The sequence below is a fragment of the Brassica napus genome (assembly GCF_020379485.1).
Source record: "Brassica napus cultivar Da-Ae chromosome C4 unlocalized genomic scaffold, Da-Ae chrC04_Random_3, whole genome shotgun sequence".
NCBI lineage: Eukaryota > Viridiplantae > Streptophyta > Magnoliopsida > Brassicales > Brassicaceae > Brassica > Brassica napus.
In genome coordinates this window covers 1-21,781 of record NW_026014252.1, presented here as the reverse complement: position 1 = coordinate 21,781, position 21,781 = coordinate 1, and the positions used below count along the sequence as shown (strand labels likewise).

At 36.3% G+C, this 21,781-nt stretch overlaps 1 protein-coding gene and 2 pseudogenes across 1 annotated transcript; 1 reads left to right on the top strand and 2 right to left on the bottom strand.

The window, feature by feature from the left end:
* Nucleotides 1–4,047: 4,047 nt before the first annotated feature.
* On the top strand, nt 4,048–5,783 carry LOC125594770 (annotated as a pseudogene).
* Nucleotides 5,784–5,796: 13 nt separating this feature from the next.
* Nucleotides 5,797–6,625, bottom strand: LOC125594769 (annotated as a pseudogene).
* A 7,638-nt stretch (nt 6,626–14,263) lies between these two features.
* On the bottom strand, nt 14,264–15,461 carry LOC125594771. The gene is made up of 2 exons (XM_048770847.1): nt 15,165–15,461; nt 14,264–14,736 (listed from the first exon to the last, which is right to left on the bottom strand). Exons 1-2 carry the CDS (start codon nt 15,401–15,403, stop codon nt 14,481–14,483), a joined length of 495 nt encoding a protein of 164 aa, XP_048626804.1. The 5' UTR covers nt 15,404–15,461; the 3' UTR covers nt 14,264–14,480.
* Between the last annotated feature and the right edge of the window lie 6,320 nt (nt 15,462–21,781).

The window sequence follows — 21,781 nt, the reverse complement described above, 5'->3', positions numbered from 1 at the left end:
AAAAAAACTTGTAAGAATTCCATAATCTGTCATAGATAACAATCCTAAAATCACCTCATTTATAGATTTGCCAATTATCAAGTTTATGGGCATTTTTCTTCAGTTAAGACAAAAAGTAACAAAATTGCCCGAAAGTAAAAACTATGAACAACTTGGTGACGAGTAAAAGATGAACTTTTAATAATACTTGATACAATACGAGGGGTAGTGTGTATTTAAATGAAAGCTAAGGACTATTAATGAAATTTATTCTTTCTTTAAATAATAATATTGTCGTCTTCTTTGTTTCCCCACTTTCCCCTCTCTCTCACTAACATTACCCCCACACCACACCAGTCCACTTTCTCTCTCTCTCTCTCTACAATCTCTCTTTTCTCATTTCAACGTTAAACACTCTCTCCCTTCGCTTCTGAGTTTCACGGTACGAATCTGAACCGTTTTTGTATATAAAGTCTCAGTCTTTGCCATCGTTTTACTCTGCTTTTCGTAGTGGTTTTCCTCTGAGCTTGTTTAGTTTGTTTAATCACTTTCTTCTTTCTCTTCATGTTCCGTACAACGCAAGCAACCACAAGTTAAAGTTTTTTTTTTTTTGAAACAAAGAGAAATGGCTGATTCTGTTACTCCTCTGTATCTGCACTTCTCGTCACTCGTAAACTGACAATGTGGGTTTCGTTTAGGGTTTTGTAGGGTTTGTTCTGAATCCAAATCAGGTCGAGAAGTGAAGATAAGGAAGAAAGGCGTCGACTGGTGAGACCCTTTGTTGTTGTTATTACATTGCCTGTTCGTTATGTGGAAGAAAGAACCAAAACTCAAGCTTTCAAAACTAGGGTTTTGGTTTCTTGTCTTCTCTGATTCGTTCTGTGGATAGATTCTATAACTTGGGTTTTGGTGGAAAGGTTAGATTTTGTGAACATGGGTTCAATAAAATAGTCTTGGCCTAACTTTTGTCTGGAAAGGTTAGACCCTCTTTAGAGCTTAGTTTGGTACGTAGCAGCTCTCTCTTATTGAATTAGATTCTAGGGTTTTGGTTGAAAGTTTGATTTTGTGACATGGGTTTCATAGATAGTGTTGGTTTATAGAAGGTTTCTGAATCAGATGATGCTTTATCTCCCTTGAGAGTTGAGTTTCAATACGATTATAACTCTCTAGATTCTTTGGTTTTGACTAGGGTTTGGTTGGGGTTTCGTTTTCTCTTTGTGGCAGGTTGCTAGTTAACTTTGGTTGTTCTTGTGTTGGGTTTGGTTTTAACTAGTTTTTGGTGCTTTGATGGTTTCTTGTCTTCTCTGATTCGCCCTGTGCATAGATTCTATACTTGTTTTTGGTGGAAAGGTTTAGTGTTGGCCTAACTTTTGTCTCTGCCGTTTTAAACCCCTTTAGAGCTGAGTTCCGTAGTAGCAGGACGATTATAAACTCTCTCTTATTGAATTAGATTCTAGGGTTTGGTTTCTTTGTTTTGGTACATTGGTTTTGGTGGAAAAGGTTAGATTTTGTTACATGGGTTTCATAGATAGTATGGCTTATAGAAGGTTTCTGAATCAGATGATGTTTAGCTCCTTTAGAGTTGAGTTTCAATACGATTATAACTCTCTAGATTCTTTTGGTTTTGACTAGTTTTTTGGTTTTTTTTTGTGGCAGGTTGCTAGTTTTGTAAGCAATGAGTCCTGGTCAAGGCAAGCTGCCTTCAGATTCGATCAAAGTGGTCCCTGGAAGGAGTAAATGCGGGTTGAATCTTCAAACCCGGTTGCTAGAGGGAATCCAGTACCTAGACCTTCAAAGGTGAAGTGTATCGCTCCAGAGGAAGTTATAAAACTACATTCTGGTGTCAGTAAAGTGCCTCTTCCTCCAGCTTCTGTGTCATCAAGACCTTATAGCCTGCTCGTCGAGCTTTTGAATCACAAAGACCTAAGCCTACTCGTGCAGCTTTTGAATCACAAAGACGTGAGGCTGTTCGTCCATCTTTTGAATCATCAAGACCACCTAAGCCTTTCCTGCAATTTTTGAATCACAAGACCTAAGCCTGCTCTTGCTACTTTTGAAGCACCGAGACATGTCCCGGATCGTCCAATTTTTAAACCACCAAGACCTGTCCCACCTCGTCCCACTTATGACCACCAAGACCTGTCCCTGCCCGTCCTGCACCAGGTTTGAGAAAGAAATTGTGTGTGGTCTTCGAGCTGCTTCGAGTATGAATCCAACAACAGTGAGACAGAGAACCAATCAACAAGTCTCTCTCAACCTAGGACGGTTGAGCTTCCTCTAGTCCACGTGCTTTGCAGACTCGTTCAAGAGTGAAGCTTCCTCCTAGTCCACGTGCTTTTCAGATTCCTTCAAGAGTTCGACAACAAGATACTACTGATGCAACAATACATACAATACAAGGTGATACTTTTGTGCTTCTTCTCTTTTTGAAAGCCAAACTTGTTTTCACTGGATGACAAAAAAAAATTGTGGGTTTTCTTGTTTTTTTTTCTAGAGACAGTTGTGGAGCTGGTGATAAAGCTAAAGATCATGGTCCCAAGGAGACAAGTCGATCAACATCTAAAGAAAGGATCTCAGAGCTACTTCTATACCGACCAGCTTTGCTCCCTACTTGGAAGTGAGTTACAAACTGTCTTTTGAACTACACATGTGTTTGGTTAGAATTGTCAGTGCAAGCCTTACCATTAACCATATGCTACATTGTTGAAGTGAAGATATATAGTGTAGAAGCTTGAACAAGATCTTAATAGGATCTATTATACCTTCACAAGTCACTAGCTTTGCTTTATTGATCAACTTGTTTCTTTCAACCAGGGACGCATGGTGGATTCCACCACGCTTTTTCCTGAGTTTGACTGCCAGTTTTGGGCTAATCCACCATCCAACATCAGCAGGAAAGCACTGAGACTCTCAATGGCGATGCCTATATTTCTCGAGGTGGAGCTGGTTCCTACAGGCCGTATTCTGAATAATGTGTTGTTGGTAGAATCCCAAAGCTATCAGATGTGGAATTATACTTTTTCTTAGATGAGAAGGAACAGTAAGGTACTACTAAAAAAAAACATTTCTACAATGGATAAGCTTCTTCTTCTTCTTGTTTTATACAACTCTTCTTACTTAGGTCTAAAGGGGAACGTGCTCATCTATTTGAGACCATGGCGTCTCGCAAGGCTATGATCAAAGCTAGTGTAAACGGCACAGAGTTGTTGATATTCTCCTCAACACTACTGGACAAGACCTCCCAGTGTATGTATTGTCTATTTTGTACATAATCTTTCATTGGCCTCAAGAATAATAAACATATGTTTTTGTGTGTTTGCAGTTTTCATCAAGAAGCAGCATAAACAGAAAACTATCTTTGGGGTTTCTTCCTCCATAAAAAACTCACAAGCACATGTTCCAGGAACTTCTCATCACCTTGATGATGGCAATGTTGTTGACATGGACATAGACCCTGAAGAAGACAAAGACTCTAGGGCTAACTCTCCAGCCAATTGCAGTATCACAAAGCACTTCCTCAAGTTTACCTCCTGGTTTTAGGATGATATGGACCAACCTCCTCAAGGCCTTGTTGATCTTCAGGAGAAAGACCGTATTGGAGAGCTAGATAAACAAACATCTTCAGGTTTGAAGTATAGTCACGGTGAAGCAGCTAGTAGCTTAGATAGAGAGGTACATATCTCGGTTTAGCAATTTGACCATTTAAGAGAAATTTTGACAGATTTTTTGAGGTTTGTTTGGAACCACAGACTCTTCTTTGTGAAGACAATATTAAATGTTTGTAACCAAACTTTAAACAGAGATCTTAAAGAACATCATTGACTTTGCAGTTTGATATCACAATTTTTTTAAAATTAATTCTTAGGGTCAATTGATCCGGTTCAACCGGCTAATTGGTTTTGTAAAAGGTGACGTGTCAGACTGTTATTGGTTAACAAGCTAGGTTTCTCACTTTCCCTCCAAACAAAAAAAGAAAAAACAAATTGAAAAATAAGTTTTAAGACATAAAGAAGCTTCAGACATGAGAGACCCTTCAGCTTCTTCTCCCTCCGGTCTTGTCTTCTTTAAGACTCTGCAAAATACGACCATGGCCGGCGAATCAAGAAAGAGAAAGGTTGGTCTTTTATACGACGAGAGGATGTGCAAACACGACACACCTGACGGTGATGACCATCCCGAGTGTCCTAATCGCATCAAAGCTATCTGGGAGATGCTTCAGCGCACTGGTCTCGCTCAAAGGTTCCTACTTTTCTCTTCCTTCTCGTGCTGCTTTGCTGTTAGTTGTTTTGCTTATAAGAAAGTTTTTGCCTTTTTCCTTGTAGATGTGTGGTTCTTGTGGTAGCAAAGCGGAAGATAAGCATCTTCAACTGGTTCACACAAGGAACATGTTAATTTAGTTAAGAGTTTAAGCACAAAGAAGAAAGATTCTCGAGAACAAGATTGCTTCGAAGTTGGATTCAATATATCTTAATGGAGGCTCATCAGAAGCGGCGTATCTGCAGCTGGATCTGTTGTGGAGGTAATAGTAATACTAGATGCATATAAATGACTTGGAGGATAGTTAACACTTAACAGTATCTCCTTGCAACTTAAAAGGTGGCAGAGAAAGTTGCAGAGAGAATTAGATTGTGGCTTTGCTATTGTTAGACCACCAGGGCACCATGCTGAGGCAGATGAAGCCATGGGGTTCTGTCTATTCAACATGTTGCAGTTGCGGCTAGTTATTTACTAAACCAAAGAGTAAGCACTTGTATTGACTCTTGTAATGATTATTTCCTTAACATAGTTTTTAAGTTCTTTTGTATGGTGAGTGTGTTGCCAAGCTCTTTTTGCTTTTCTTGAATGCAGCCAGATCTAGGTGTCAAGAAAATTCTGATGTTGATTGGGATGTTCATCACGGAAACGGTACACAGAAGATGTTCTGGAAAGATCCTCGTGTACTAGTGTTCTCTGTTCATAGGTATGTGTGTTTGTGGCCGTGTGTTTCAGCGCTGCTTGTAGCCAAATTTATACCTATTTTTCATGTGATGTTTATGCTTGGAACCTGACTGGAAATGCATTTGGGACTAGGCATGATGGTGGAAGCTTCTATCCAACGGGAGATGATGGAGATTATGACAAGGTTGGGGAAGGAGCAGGGGAAGGGTTTAACATAAAACGTTCCATGGAGCAAGGAAGAAGATGGGGAGATGAAGATTATATGCTGTATGGGACCATATCTTGATTCTGTGACCAAAGAGTTTTCCTGATCTTATTTTCTTTCAGCTGGATTTGATGCAGGTTATTTTTGAAGTATTGCATGAATTGTTCATCTTAAGAGTTGTTTGTCTGTTTAACCTTTTAAACTCCTCCTCTTAAAACAGCTATTGGTGATCCGCGTGGGGTGGTTTTTTGTACACCATATGGATATTAGTTATGTTGAAGAAGGTTTGCGTTTTGTGTTTAGTGTTACTGATTGGTTTGGCTTGGTTCTTTAGCCCTGAGTTCTTCAATATGTGACTCTCAGCTGATGAGTTTGAACAAGGAAAGATTGTGATGGCATTAGAGGGAGGGTACAATCTTGGGTCAGTTGCAAAGTCTTCACTGGCGTTGTGGGTTTTTTTTTTTCCAAGTTTGCTTGAAGAGAAACAAATTCAAGATCCCTTTGAAGAATATCAAGAGTCTACATGTCGTGTCATAGAAGCGGTTATCATCTATACTAGTTGGCACTAGTTTGACAAAGACTCATATGCTTCTTGTGCGTTTTAGGACGCAAGAGGCTATGCGCATACTGGCCTTCACTTGCAGATGAGTTACCGTGGGAGGCAAAAACTCTAGTCATCCAGTAAGCACCTTTCTCTTTGTCCATTTGTAATTCAAACGCTCGTCTTGTATCATCATCTCATCATTAAACAAATCCGGCAAATCAAACAGCTTCTCTTCGTCGCTCTCTTTGTCCGCACACGAAGTTTCCGACATCTCTCGAGTTGTAATGTCCGAAGAAAACACCACACTACCTGACAAAGACTGAGCCATCACTTCTCGACTCGGTTCGGCTTCTTCTAATGCAGCTACATCGGAGTCTTGCCAATTTACGGCGGCGGCTGTGGCAGCGGCTTGAATATCTTTAGGAGAGTTCGTGACCGGACGAGGAAGCTCGCCGGATAATTCAGGAAAATTAAGATAAGCCGCTGTACTTTAATGGCTAAAGCCGCCACATCATGAGCTCGAGCAGCCATATCAGCCGTTGGATAAGTTCCGAGCCAGATTCTTGATTTCTTCCTCGGCTCTCTGATCTCAGACACCCATTTGCCCCAACTCCTCATCCGCACTCCTCTATACGTCGGATGCTTATCTCCGCCGCTGGTCTTTCGCTGTTTCACGACGTTTTCATCATCTTCTAGAACGGGTAATGATCTTCGAGATGCTTTTCTTTTAGAGTTGGTATCCTCAGAGAAATTCAAAGTTATTGATGAAGAAGAGGAAGATGTTGTAGGTGAGGACAATGAGGCGGTGGAAGAGGAGGAGGAGGAAGATGATACGGCGAAGATAGCGGAGGAGGTTAAGGTAACTTGAGAAGCACTCTTCTCTATGTTGAGATGTGTTTCCATTGTTAGAGAGAAGCTAGCTTTAGAAAAGAGGGTTGCACAAAAATAGATGTGAAGTGGGCTTGTATTAATATTCGTTCACAATCTCTTTTTTTTTGGCTTTTTCATATTACTAAAAAATAATAGAAAGTAAAATAAAATATACTTTTTTAACACAGTAAAATAATATATACTATATAATGGTTTTTGGCTATAATATATGAATTATGGAGGATGGAATCGGGTCCAGGAACAAAAAAGAAGATATTTGAGTTTCACCGTTTTAGCTGGCCAGTTTTGCTCCACGTAAACATGAATAGAAACAAGATGGTTTCGTGTGTGTGTATTCTTTTTTTTTTAACTATTTCATATGTGCATTCTTTTTTTTTTTGTAAAAAAATTCATATGTGCATTCTTCTAAGTTCTAACCAGAAAATATGTCTTTATTTTTTAACAAGACATGTATTTATTGAAGAAAAAGAATATAATATATAATTTGTTTTAACCGATTCTAAATATATAATATATAATATGCATTCGTCTAATATGGCCCGACCCTCGTGCATGTGTGTCACCTATTGACATATGAATTGCCCATCTACCACTTTTATTTCTTCCAAATAAAATCGGGGTACTTAGTTTGACGTCATATATAATGTATAATTTAGCATCTATATCTATATATTCTTTTCATAGAGTTTCGTTTTTTTTTTTTAAAGAAAGTGTCATAGAGTTTCGTTTTTTCTTCTTAGTATATTTTATTTGAAAAATTAAGAAATAGATACTTGACATTAAAAAAAAACGGAGTACAATTAAAAGAAAAAAACGTGAGAAAGTACGAGCTATGTCGATACTCGGATGTAAGCCATACAAAATGTTATTTTGACAATTCCATAGACAGACAATAAATTATTTAAGCATGTTTCTTTCGGTAGTGTTAATTGATTGCAGTTTCATAATGTAACATTTTAGAATTTGACTAAACTAACTTCTTTTTTGTTTGAAAAAAAAGTAAATCTTAATCCGTATTAGTGCAAAAGACATATATGTTATATGGCAGTATCATTAGAAGACCGTCTCCTCTTTTAATCAAAAATGTAACAATTGGTACATCAGTTTACAGGTCTCTGGTTAAAATAACTCATAATCACTATGTTACCGCAAAACGTTTGTTCCAATTGTTTCTAAAGGTGGTAACGCTTTTTCCAGTCGTTTCCAGACACCGTTTATTCTAACCGTCTATCTCATTGGTGGCCAAACGAACAGAAACGGTTCATCCGTTACCGCCTCCGTGGGTGAATCTAAGACGCACATGAATATACTACTAATTACGACAGTTATGTCCCAATAAACAAACTATATTCATATTAATTTAGCCTCGACGCATTCTATTTCACGTGCCGTAAATAGTTAGAGTACAATCGGTGGTAATAAACAAATAATCACGAGATTCACATTTCATTGATAAAAAGGCATCATCGAGCCTTTTTTTTTAACAACTGAAATTTATTTATTACTTAAATTTTAACCAAATTACATAAATACATATACAACAATGAGAAACAACAAATAAATAACTAAAATGATGAGATAGTTTCCTGCGAACTTGTAATCTTTACGGTACTTTGAATATCAGATCCCTTGTTGTATTATACTGGTCTCATTCCAATTTAGATCTAAAAATATTTTTAGGTTTAGAATCCAATGTATTGATTCAACCATAAGAAATAAAAACTGAATTAACCAATTTTCAACTATTATAAGGATATCGAGCCATTTTCTTTAATTTAATTTAATAACTAAGATGGCTGTAATGCGAATGGGTCACGTCATATAGTATATTTTATACGAATGGGTCACGGTATTAAATTTTGATTAAACATAAACGCCCACGTACCTAATCAAATATCATTGTATTTGTATATATCTACGTAGCATTGTTCGATACGTCATATTCGATTCGGTACCATCATAATTAATTAAGAAACTACATTGTTTTATATTTTATTATATTGCCATTGTCCACCACAATAAATAGATAAATACTATACTGAAGTTTTAAATATATTTCTCAACTGTGCTTATATAAGAATTCATTTAGTAATGAACGACATTATGCACACGTATTATATGTATACTCATAGAGTAGTTTTATTTATGAAATAAATTGAACTAGTGTCAACTTCAGGAACGTGTGGCTATTGTTCAGTTTAGAATTTGTTCAGTTGATTGAGGAATTTGACCCCATTAGTCAGACTAAGCTGCATTACGCGGTTCTGATTTGTTTTATAATAGTCCAGTTTGATTTTATGGATACCTATAACTGTGATTGAGCTTGATGCATCATAAGTCATAACTGTGATTTTATACACAGTTTATTTTTTAAAATGGTATAATAAGAAAAACAAAATAAGTCTGAAGCCTAAGAAAGAAAGAGCAGATATTGTTGGAAAATCAACGAGCGATATACGATGATTGATGCGAGATGTACTATATTATATAAGTCAACGAGCACACATGGCGCACACATGCCACTAATTTTTATTGTATCAAAATAAAATAGCAAAGGAAAGAGAATTGTTTTTTTTGGGACAGATATCTTCTGTCAAAAACAGAGAAAAATTGTTTATATTTTATAGATTTTTCTGATTTAGATGTGCATAAGTTATAAAATTATTGAACATTGCATGGCGGTCTTTGTACAGGAAAAAAAAAATCAAACTGAAGTTTTCATTATTTGCAATAAAAGTTGGGGGGCGGGGGGTATAAATTTTTGTGATGAATGTAAAGAAATAGAAGTCATTTACTTCTATTTCATGAAAATAAAAAGGTTTTCTATTTATTAGTATAGAAACTCTATGCCATTTTTAAAACTCTGCATTTATATAGAGTATGTTGCAGTTTATACATTATAGCTACGTACGTACACATGTACAACAATACAAAATAATGCATGTATACATATTAAAAAGGCAAGAGAGCGGTTGAGAAACTTAAATACGATGTTCCCTCTAACTATTTTGTTCATTCAATTCTCTGTTACCCCATAAAAGAAGTATCACATTATTATTAATAGTAAATAGAATTAAAATAAATCGATATTTTCATATGGCCGATGGGTAAGAGTCATGAGAGATGTGCTACTTTCACGTAGATCCAGCTTTTTATTATTTTGTACTCCTTCCGTTTCACAAAAATCCGCATTCTAGAAAGAAAAAAAATTGTTTCAAAAAGATACATTTCTTACTTTCTTAATATATTATTTAATAAAAATTTGTAAATTTCAGAAAAATTAATGATGTTTATTGGATTTCTATTGGATAAAAGTTATGAAAATTTGTTATTTACAAAAAAACAATGCATTTACAATCAAGTTTTAATGTGTATTTTTAATATGCGTGAAAAATCTAAAATATGTATCTTTTTAAAACGGAGGGAATATTGAGTAACAACCAGTAATATTTTGCTATGCTCATTTTAGATCTTCAATATAATGACTATAAAATAATTGTGTACTCCATCTTCTTTAAATAAATCGCTCCATAAGAAAACTTTTGTCAGCTAGTTACATGATACTAATAATATAATAATCTAAACATATATCTCATGGAAGTGTTATCAAGGTTGCTCAATAAGGCTGAAATGGCGTTGTTGCTTATAGGCTTCACCCGCTCTGCGCTACGCCAAGATTGACTCATCTGTTGTTTGATGATGACTTACTAGTCTTCTCAGATGGTTCTCGCTTCTCTACTGATGGCATCAAGAATGTAATGTCTAATTTTAAAAGCTGGTCGGGTATGGATATGAATGATACAAAATCTGAAATATTCTATGGTGGATATTCAGAGTTGCAAGCTACGGTGCTCGGTGACTTGGCTGGTATCAAGCGTGGTGCGTTCCCAACAAGATATTTGGGCTTGCCTCTAAGTCCAAATAAGATCTCTTGGGCTACTCTGCAACCTTTCTTAGAGCGTATTACCTCAAAGCTCCACTCCTGGACAGTTAAAATATTGTCTTATGCAGGGAAAATCAAGATGGTTTACTCTGTTATCTACGACATGGTTAACTTCTGGAGTTCGGTTTATGTCCTGCCTAAGAGGTTCTATGCTAAAGTAGATTCACTGTGCTCGGCTTTTCGATGGAAGAATAAGACCACAACAGCAGTTGGAGCAAGAATCTAAGAAAGAAGGTGGGTTAGGGATCCGCAAGTTGGAGGAGTTTGAGATGGTCTTTCGGCTAAAGAGAATTTGGTTGTTCTTCTCAGCTGCAGGCTCGTTGCGGGTGCCTTGGCTAAAGCATAATAGATTCTGAGACAAGAATTTCTGGCTGGTAACTGACTTTTCCCGCTTCTCCCGGACGGTCAGGTCTATGCTTCAACTCAAGGACTCTTTGAGTGATTATCTTCGCTGCGGTATTGGCGATGGACGTACAGCTTCCTTTTGGTTTGATTATTGGACAGACCTTGGTCCTTTGTTCTCTCTCTTTGGTTCTACAGATCCAAGACAGCTGAGAATTCCACTTAATGCTTCAGTGGCGGATGCTGTCCAAAATGGACACTGGTATTTACCTCCTGCTAGGTCTGACTTCGCAGAGACACTGCAGATAATATTATCAACACTAACCCCTCCAACTGATAATAATGGCAAGGATATCTTCCTTTGGAGAAGAGGTCCAACAGGTGGTTTTACGAACAAATTCTCCTCTAAAATTACCTGGGAGTTACTAAGTGTCCCGTCTCCTGAAGTCACATGGCACTCTACAGTTTGGTTTAAGGATAAGTTCCGAGATGTACCTTCATCACTTGGCTAGCTATGCTTGAGAGGCTGCCTACTCGTGATCGGTTGATACCATGGGGTTTGACAGTCCCAAACTGTTGCGTCTTATGTAATAGTGGAGTGGAATCCCACAGCCATTTATTTTTTGAATGTCGTTTGCTTCTGGTGTGTGGTTGCATTTTTGTGGCAGGTTTATGACATCACCTCCACCGGACCTCTAAACTGATGTAGCTTGGTGCCAGCGATTACATGGTCCTCTCATGGTTTCTACCATGAAAGTGATGAAGCTTCTTCTACAGGTTATTGTTTACAATCTTTGGCGTGAGCGCAACGCAAGGATTTTCCGTGGTACTTCGATGACTCCTCCTGCCTTTTTCCGGGTGATCGATCGGGCAATGCGTGGCTTTTGTCTTTTCCTTCAGCGTCTGCTTCTTCTCCTTCTCCTTCTCTATTTCAGTTTTATTTTTGTTTCATCTTTCCTTATAGTTAATTTTACTCTCTCTTTTTGTTGTAATAAGTGGTTTTCCACATACTATGTAAAACTAAAAAAATTGGTATAATCTTAACATTTACACCTAAAAAAAAAAAAATCTAAACATATATATGTATAAGAGTGTTGTTTTTTTTGTATTTCGTTACAAGGATGCATGTATGATATATGTATATTCTCCCCCCTGAGTGTATGATGTATCTATCATAGTATTTTTTTGGTATCGTGGACGTTCGTTGAGTGGTAACATCTCTTGGGCCACACCAAATCAGATTCTAAAATCTTGCTTTTGGTCAGTCTGTATATCATTTATATATACATATAATAGTGACACGGTTATAATAAATACATCGCATTGTGACTGCAAAGCCCTTTAGAAAAAAGCATGTAAAGTAATTTCTATTCGTATTCCACTAAAAATCAGTACCTGCGTTTACATGAGAAACATATATCTGTGATAATCTATAAACAAATCCAATCATGCAAGGGAAAAGTATAACATATAGGAAGAAGGAAATTAAGAGAGAGACAGATCTACATATATCATTTTTATATATTGAATTTGTGGAGGTTCTACATATTGTCTTTATCATATTAAATTGCATTATTGAAGAGAAAATCTGATAATGACCCACTTTTCTCCTCTCCTATTTTTCTACCCCCAGAATAATTTTTGAAATTTCTGCTCCTTTACTTTTGTTATCATATATTCATTTTAATTTTTGTTTGTATGCACGCGATTGTAACTTTTGTTGTTCTTTACACCTGGAAAATTAATACTTGTATACAGTCAAATGAAATAAAAAATATAAATAATCAATGTCGTGTCCTTCAGCAATATTACGACAGGTATAAAGGATACATTTTTAGAAATACTACAGCATTTTGTCACATTCTGAGAGATTTGTGAAGTAGGTTCGAGTCATGATAAACTACTTCTCCCAGAATAATCCAATAACCCGTACATGACCGTATAGTTCACGATTTTCCAAACCGTATAAAAAGTAACATTGTAACTAATATAGTTATCATTCAGTATCGATGTATAGGTTCTGATTTTATACCTAATAAGCTAATACCGTCAATTAATTATTACTCAGCCCGAGACAATAATCGTATGCATATGATTGGAAAGAAGATTTTCTATGCTAGCTTCGATCCAAATGGAGTCGAAGGCTACACATAAAGAAGGCTACACATAAAGCCCAATAGGCAAATATTAAAATGGCGGTCCAAACCGTTGTGTACCAACTATGGAAGCAGAGAAATAATTTGATACACAAACAGACTTCCATTCCAGCCGAAACTGTGTTCTCTGCCATTGACAAGGAGCTAAGAAACATCATCTCAGCTAGGAGACAAAGAAAACTTTTAAATCTCTCATGGTTATGTGGCTGAGATGAATCTGTCCCCCAAGTTCAAAATGTAAACCATCTTTTTTTTTTTTTTTTTTTGCCAAGATTTTTTTTTTTTGACAAATTCTTTTTTGCCAAGATAGATCAAACTTTTAAGTTCTTGCTTTGTAAAAACTTCTATTCATGTATGATATTTATAGTTTAGCAAAAAAAAATATATTATAATGGCCTCAGTTATTGTTAATAAAGACCTAAAAAATAGGTTTAAAAAAACGCTTCAAAACATGGCCCCATCTTTTTCTAAAAAACGTAGGTATAAAAAGAATATAGCCTATATTTTACAGTGGTTTTTGAAGGACCATATATAGAAGCGATGGTTTAGGGCTTCCAATCGAAAAGCATTTTTCAGCAAATCTGGCCAAGCTACTCGAATTTAAGTTCCATTTTTATAAAATTAAAACATTTGTTTTGAAATGCTTCTCTTACGTATTCCATTTAACGTTTCTATTCAGAATTTTATTCTGTGATTTTTTTGCATGAAAAAAGTATGAGAAAAATGTATACATTTTCTAAAAATAGGCAATTAAAATGCTGGGAGAAAAATAAAGGTAATGAAAAAATCAATATATAACATAGTTTTTTCCCTACATATTTTCAAAATTGTGAGATTTATTTGGTTAATAGGAATACATTTGAAATGTTTTAATTATAGTATGTATCCAAATTTAGTTACACATACATGGCAAGATATGTCAAACAAATTAAATACATCGAAAGTCCAAAATAAAACTTAATAATAATTAAATTCTTTGGCAAAAAAACATCTTGGCTGCTTAGGTTTTCACAGCTTTTTCTCTACACATAGCTAATATTCGTAAATACTAATGTCGTCCGCTCACAAAAGAATATACAATATAAAATTTATACACACAACACACATTACACATACAAATTACAATATATTATTTTTAACGACGGACATTTCTGATCTAACATTAGTATTTAAGCCAGTGAATTTGTCTTAGTCAAGATTTAAACGATGCATGCACAAATACAATTCAACCAAATTACTTGAAAGAAAGAGAAAAAAAAAACATATTATCCAAAATAGTTTATCAATAATTTAAAGATATCTCTGAACAGAGATAAGAGTTTACAACATCCGTTCTCACACAATCGAACGTTCACTCTTTTTTATTAAGCTGAAACATAAAAAGGGTTTATCCCAGAAACATACTCGGTTCAATTAAAAACCCAATGATAGATGCAACAAAAGGGTTTTAAAATTCACCGTTCACCAAGTTCCAAGCCCAGATCACTCATCGCCACCGGGGTGGCTACCACCATCACGGAGGCTGGTACTCGCAGTGGCTCCGGTATGCACCTTCTTGCTGAAGAACCTTTTGGCGTAAACAGGGCGCCCATCGATAGAAAAGCAAACCTTTTCACGGTCTCTCATAACCATGCGGGGTATGAGAGGATTCTTGAACACTACTCGCCCATGCAAGGGCGGCCCCCTTCCTCCCCTTGGCCTGGGAATAATCACTCCCTCCACCTCGGGTCCGTAACGCCTGACCATTATCATCATCATATATATATGAACAGAAAATAACCAACTGGTTGACAAGTATGTACAATTTACCATATGATGACTCACCAGATGTGACAAGCAAGACAACTTTCTATGCATATATGGACTTTTAAAATGCGATGTGACGTAACATGTAACTATGCAAGTATATATGTCTATGAGAAAAAACATTTGTACAAACTAAACCAAGATTATATCAATCTATAAGTTTCTTCTATGTGCGAATAAGTGTGTATATGACTTAGTTCATAGGTTAGGACATAAGGTACAAATCCAACATTCTATGTCACTATGTAACAGGAATACTAATTCAATGGGTACGGTCTAGTGACAACGCATTTGCACAAACCTAAACTGATTATACATATACAGATTTAGAGGATTAGGGCATTAGATTTAGTTACTTACCAGTTAAAAAAATCGAAGATTTGCATCTCCGTCAGGGGAAACCCGTTTGAGAAGGTAAGGAACAACGAATGCTCATCGCTGTTTACCGGTTGAAGCGGCGCCGAATGTTCACTCGGCATGACTTCTCTCCCGCTTCTATTCACCGGTTCAAAACGTGGCGCATGCTCGTTCAGCACGGCCTCTCTCACTCTTATACTCACCGGTTGATAGGATTCCGCTTTCGCATTCAGCATGGGCATGGCTTCTCTCTTTTTAACTTCTCTCTCCTTTTGGACGACAAGAGATGCACACAAATGTGTGTTACTGTTTTGCATTTATACACGAGAGGGCGCGTACGGTTGCAACGGTTGGGGTTTATGGAATTATATTTTTATTTTAGCATAATATCAAAAACTTAATGACGTTTTGAAAAGTTGTGATTAAGAATTAACATGCAGATTGCGTACAATGTAATATAAGAAAACAAAACTGTCTTTCTTTTTTTGGCTAAACAGTTTTTTTTAAAATCATTTTAGTAATTACCCATACAATAATTTGACCAGTATAGTAGTATATTAGTACTGTGTTTTTTTTCGTGTGTAAGGTTTTGTTGAATATATTCATTTGTATTTTTTTTTTGACGAATCAATGTTTCAGTATCAAATGAAAAATAAAGTTTGAAAATACTATTCTCGCTGTTTATCATTTTTTATAATTATTATAAATATTAGAGTAACAGTATTTTTGAAAGAAATTTAAACAAAGCGTTGTAAATAACAAAGTCATATCACTAATCCATCTAAATATTTTGTTGTACCAACTAAAATAATTAAAAATTGCCTCTCCATTAAATTAGTGGATTAGTATACGTTTATTTCGCATCAATCCAATTTGTGGATAGAGCCGACCACGTACATGACAGATGTATAACAACTGTTAACAGACAAGGCCCAAAACTTAAGAATCGGCCCAAAACATAAGAATAAAGGTTATGAATCATCATCGTAACATTAATGAGAGGAGTCTTCTAACCCAATGTAATTGTGCAGTGGCTTTGGTGTCCGGGTGAGAGAGAAACAACGAGACACGCGCGGGCTGGTGAAAAGGTGGGAAGATTGTCTCTCTATTATTTCTCTTGTGAGGTTAACACGTGGACATTTCTTCACGTGACTTCCCACGTGAAATTTCTGGCGTCTTTTAATCCCCTTTGCTATTTTTATTTCTCTTTGAAGTTTAAAAAAAAAAAAAAAAAAAAAAAAAAAAAAACCATTCTTTTACACATCACGTGGCTCTCACTCGCCCTGTCTCCGTGCAAATTTTTTTTTTTGTTCTGAATCTTGAAACTTTCTGCTTTTCAGCTTTAAAAGTATTAAGTATTCATTGATATTGATATATGAAATATATTTATCATAAATTAACAGGAGTATTAAAGTTCCGGATCAAGAATGGCCAAAAAGTAAAACAAAATTTTTTTTTGGCTGGAACCAAAACAAGAATATATTTCGTATCATAGTTTTTCAGTAAATTTTGTTTGACGTATATCACTGTAGGGATCTATATAGACCAGTGACGCCCCTTAAAATATTTGTTCTTCCTAACTGTGTACAAAATATAGATAAGAGATATGTGTGATATGTGTTTTGTAACTTTATTGTTTGTATTCTATGTATATAAGGAAACTTTTACACGTCTGATAAAATCATCGACTATTTTAGTCTAAAGGAAGCTTATGTAGACAAACGAAAGGTTCTCAGCTGTTCCGGTGTTGATCGGCGCGTCGTGTGCGTCCGGCCACGGGAGCCCCCCTCTTCTCACATCTTGTTTCATATTTGCTTCCCAGTCTTTTTTCTTCTACTATCGCTTTGTTCTGGTCTCTGGCCAGTCGGGTCTCCGTCATAAAAAACCATGCGCAAGGTTCGTTGACGGCGGTGAAGACTTGGACTGTTTGGAGTCATGACGCGGTGGCGTGCAGGGGTTGTGATTGGCGGAATCGGCTTTTTACGGCTGAGATGGAGGATTGTGTTTCCCTTTTAGATCCTCTCTCGCGCCCTCTCTGCTCGTGATGGTGTGCTGGTTCGCTATCCAGTTGCGTTGGCGTTGCAGAGTCTCTACTGCTTCTTTCGGCTGAGGCGTGTGGCTTCAATGATTGGAACCGGGAACTCTTACGGGTCATCGGGGTTCTGCTCCTCTTCAGCGGAGTCAAAGTCAGCTTCGGTAGTGTTTCACTTCGGAGGCGAGTCAGGGTCGGGTACGCAGGCGGAGTTGATGGTACCTGGCCGTTCTGGTTCGTGTTTGCGTGCTGGACAGTGGCCTACACAGTCATCTATGGCTGTTTCACGCTCTGTTTCGGTGCTCCACTTGTCTTTCCAGCATCTTCTTCTCGTCACCATTCTGAGCCTTCCAATTGGTTTGCGGCCGCATCTCGTTTGGATGCTTGGGCTCTTGTGTTTCAATTTTGGTTTCACTGTAGGCGCAGGTGAATAATTTGGCGTGGCACTTTCACCGTATCTTCGGTTCTCAAAGGCGGCAAGAGGCGTCCCAGCTTTGGTCTTGCTGTGGCGGTGCCTCTCTTGTGCTTAGCTACCATCCCAGTTCCGGTGAAGGGTCTTTTTGATTCATCATCGGTAGTGTAGTTGGCTGATATGCGTGCAGGTGATTGAGTCCCTTTGGTTTGGTGTGTGGCATAGAGGGCAGGCCTCTTTTGTGTATAGTTTTGGTGGCGGCAGTAGCAAGCATTTGCTTGTTCGCGAGGCGGTTTCAAATGTTGTGTGGCGTTGCGTACAAACCGGGCTTTGGTGGCGCTCGCAAGGCTTATGGTAAGTGTCTGAAATTCTCCCCTGGTGCTTTAAAGATAGAGATGGTTATGAGTTTGGTGGAGTTAATCGGGAGCCAGCTACTCCGGAGACGACACTAGAACTCTCGGCATCCGAGGCAACAAGGAGAACCTCACTTTCTAGTGATTCTCGTCGATGGCTGAGAACGGTAACCGATTCTAAGGAATTTCGAAGACGGGCTAGCGGAATGTATCGGGTTTAGTGGGTGGGCGAAGCTAGCTTTGTATTAGTTTGACCTTGGAAATTTTGTTCAAAACCTACTTGTAACCGGATCTAATTCCCATTTTTTCGGGCTGATTATATAATTATAAATTAAAAAAAAAAAAAAAATAAGCTTATGTTCTCTAGAAGTAACAAAAAAAAGTCTCTCCTAGGGTCATCACGTAGATATTATTTTTTCTTTATTTGGTTATCTAATTTCTGCATGCATGTGAACAGCTGTATTCTCAAGTCATAATATTCATTTCCAACTTGGCAGTATGCTATTCTCAAAAAAAAAAAAAAGCACTATGTTTCTTTTCCAAAGCTTGGCATATGTTTACTAAAGTTCTCTTTAAATCTATTAATACAAATTGCACGAATGACCAATAATAAATTGGTAAGAATTAATCAAATCTTAGAACGGACCAAAATAAAGTGACGGGCTTCCCACGTGAACATGTGCAATGATTAAGCTTTCGAGTAAATTGTTAGATACGTCAGTACAATCATGTAGTACGTGAAAAAAATATAATAATATTTTGTAATGATTAAATTCGCTAGCGAACAATTATTAATGGATGCACTATATATCTACAGTGTATTATAGTTGATTTTTTTAACTTCATTAAGAAAATTCTCTTGAGAAAGAGATTATAAATTTAGTACTTACAATTATGTCAGAAAACTCATTATGTCAAAGTGGACACAAAAACGAGAAATTCTTGGGTTCACCCCCAACCATCCAATAGTGTTTAAGTATTTGATATTTGATATTTTTTAAAAAAAGAAATATAATTGAATATCCAAATTAAATTATATTTTTAAAATAAAATAATAAAAATACATAAAAATAGTTACAAAAAATAAATTAATTATTATTGTTAAGTATTCGACAAAATACTAAACCCTATACCCTAAATCCTAAACCCTAAACCCTAAACGTTAAACCTTAAACTTTGGATAAACTCTAAACCGCTGGAAAATATTAAACCCTAAATCATACATTAAAAACTAAATTTTAATAACACTAAACCCTAAATCCTAATCACTAAACCCTAAACCCTTGGGTAAACTCTGAACCTTTGGATAAATCATAAACTCTAGGGTTTAATTTTAAATATTTTTGATTTAGAGTTTATGATTTATCCGAGGGTTCAGAGTTTATCCAAGGTTTTAGGGTTTAGTGATTAGGGTTTAGGGTTTAGTGTTATTAAGATTTAGTTTTTAATATATGATTTAGGGTTTAAAATTTTCCAATGGTTTACGGTTTATCCAAGATTTAAAGTTTATAATTTAGGGTTTGGAGTTTAGGATTTAGAGTATAAGATTTAGTATTTTGCTAACGGTTTAACAATATTTATTTATTTATTTTTTGTAACTATTTTTAATTATTTTTATTGTTTTAATTAAAAAATATAATCTTATTTGGAAATTCAATTTTGTTTTCTCTTTTAAAAGATATCAAATATCAAATACTCAAACACTATTGGTTGGTGAATCTAAATGTTCACCCTAGAGGGTGAACCCAAAAATTTCTCCACAAAAACACAGGCGCATATAATCATGTGCCTGGACTTTTTTCCAGCAAAAGTGCCTGGAAATCAATAACGATACATTCAGGTTTCTAATAAGTTGTTATACGTATATATTACTATACTAAAATAATCAAAATCAGAATTAGTACAAGGCCATGAATATCGCGGTTTCCTAAACTGGTTTCTCCAGAAAATTAATGTATGGGCCCCACTTAAAAAAAAAACGGTCTTCAAAGTCGCGAAATAAGAATCGATTTTGGCATTTGGACAGTTTTTGCACTGTTTGCGGACCTCACCGATACGTGATAGCCTGCGATTGGTTCATTTTTTTTTTTTTTAAAGGACCGCATAAACGGATTTACCGTGAATCATGCTCTAAGATAGATCAAGAAGTGATAAATTTTAGCTCGAACTGAATCTGGGAAAATAAGAGAACACATGCGTGGGAGAGATTTTGCACATGGATATGGACACACGCGTGGGGCCAGATTTTCTATCAGTTTTGTTTTATTTAGACGAGTCAAAATTAGTGAGCTCATAAACACATGATTAAAGATTTAAAGTATATATCTCCTTTCAGTAAAAAAGAAGGAAGTATATATATATGCTCATGCATTATTGCGATGGAACATGGATTTGGTTACTTTGGTCGGTTCTTAGCTAGATGTTTCTTACCAAAATCATATGAAGTCTTTAGTTTTTTTGGGGGCAAAATAGGCTTTAATTTCATCTTCAAATTGTTATGAGAACCCTGTCTATATTTTTGCAGTGTGCAATATATCATCGATTTTGTGCATTTTTCAGTTTTCATACTGGTCTTATGTCTAGTATATTATTGGCGGAGGATAATAATGAAATGTAGTCTAGAATCTAGATTGACTTACGATATTACTGTAATACTTTTGTTCATTTTCTTAATTTTACACAAATGTTTATGCAAGTTATAGTCGTTGTATTGTTGGCCTTCGAGTGTTCTTTCCTTTAAAAGTGTGGTTTGCACGCGAGATAGCTTGCACGTAGGTATGTGAGAGAAGAGAGAGAGTGAGTATCCAATGATTGAAGAGAAGCGGATGTCTGGTCGTGGAGGAACCAAAGCTACGCCGCACGAGTGTGGTCACTTGGGACCATGTGCTGCCACGCTGGCAATTTTCCACGTGTTAATGCACGTGAACTCATTCCCAATCTCCCACGTGACCTCCACATCTTCTTGTTCTTTGATTTTATTTTATTTTTTTAAATTGTTTACACCGACACACACTGTATTGTAAAAATTCACATACATGAGTATACTCGAATCTGAGACAGATTTAATAGATCAGAAAACGGCGATTAGTTTCATTCTAAGTTCATTGTAAAATTCATTGCGATTTATAACTTGCTAGTTGCTACACTTTTAAAATTTCAGAGATGAATCTATACATATATATATATATATATCAACATCATTCGTTATACATAATTTTTTTTATTAAACAGAAGAGGTGTCTAGGCCGAAATGAGTATCTAACTAAGGCCTTGAGTGTTGACAGCGGGATGAGGGGAACGCACTGCGGGACAGTATATAGGTCACCATTCATTTTCTTTTACTACTGAATCTTACAAATAAAAAATAATAAATTTTAAAAAGAGAATAGTGCGAGACGGGTTGAGTCTTGTACCGCACCTAGATCTGGAAAGCATGTAATATGATGTGGTTTGGTTAGGTGTATCAGTTATTTTTGTTGTTTTAATTATTAACTAGTGTTTCGCACTTGCGCACGCGCGGATATTGATTTTTACATTTTTTATATTTTCATATTCGTTTTTCGTGATTAGTGTTATATATTTATATGTATCGTCGTATAACTAATTATATACAAAAGATCGGATTGAATAGGGTTAATAGGATTATTTTTGGTACAATATATCAACAAGCGACGGTTGAGATATAAACTTAGGTATGACTGGTTTTCCCGCTACCACCCGCAAACGCAGCTTTTGCGATTGGTAGCGGTTGTTGGCGTTTACAACAATCACTCAAACGCTCTAAACCGCTTCAAACGTTCTAAACCTCATAAATTCAAAAACT

Coding starts and splice junctions, on each gene's coding strand:
- LOC125594771 (XM_048770847.1), bottom strand. CDS start 15,403: ATGCCCATGCTGAATGCGAAAGCGGAATCCTATCAACCGGTGAGTATA. Junction 14,737..15,164: donor ATCTTCGATTTTTTTAACTG/GTAAGTAACTAA, acceptor GATAATGGTCAG/GCGTTACGGACCCGAGGTGG.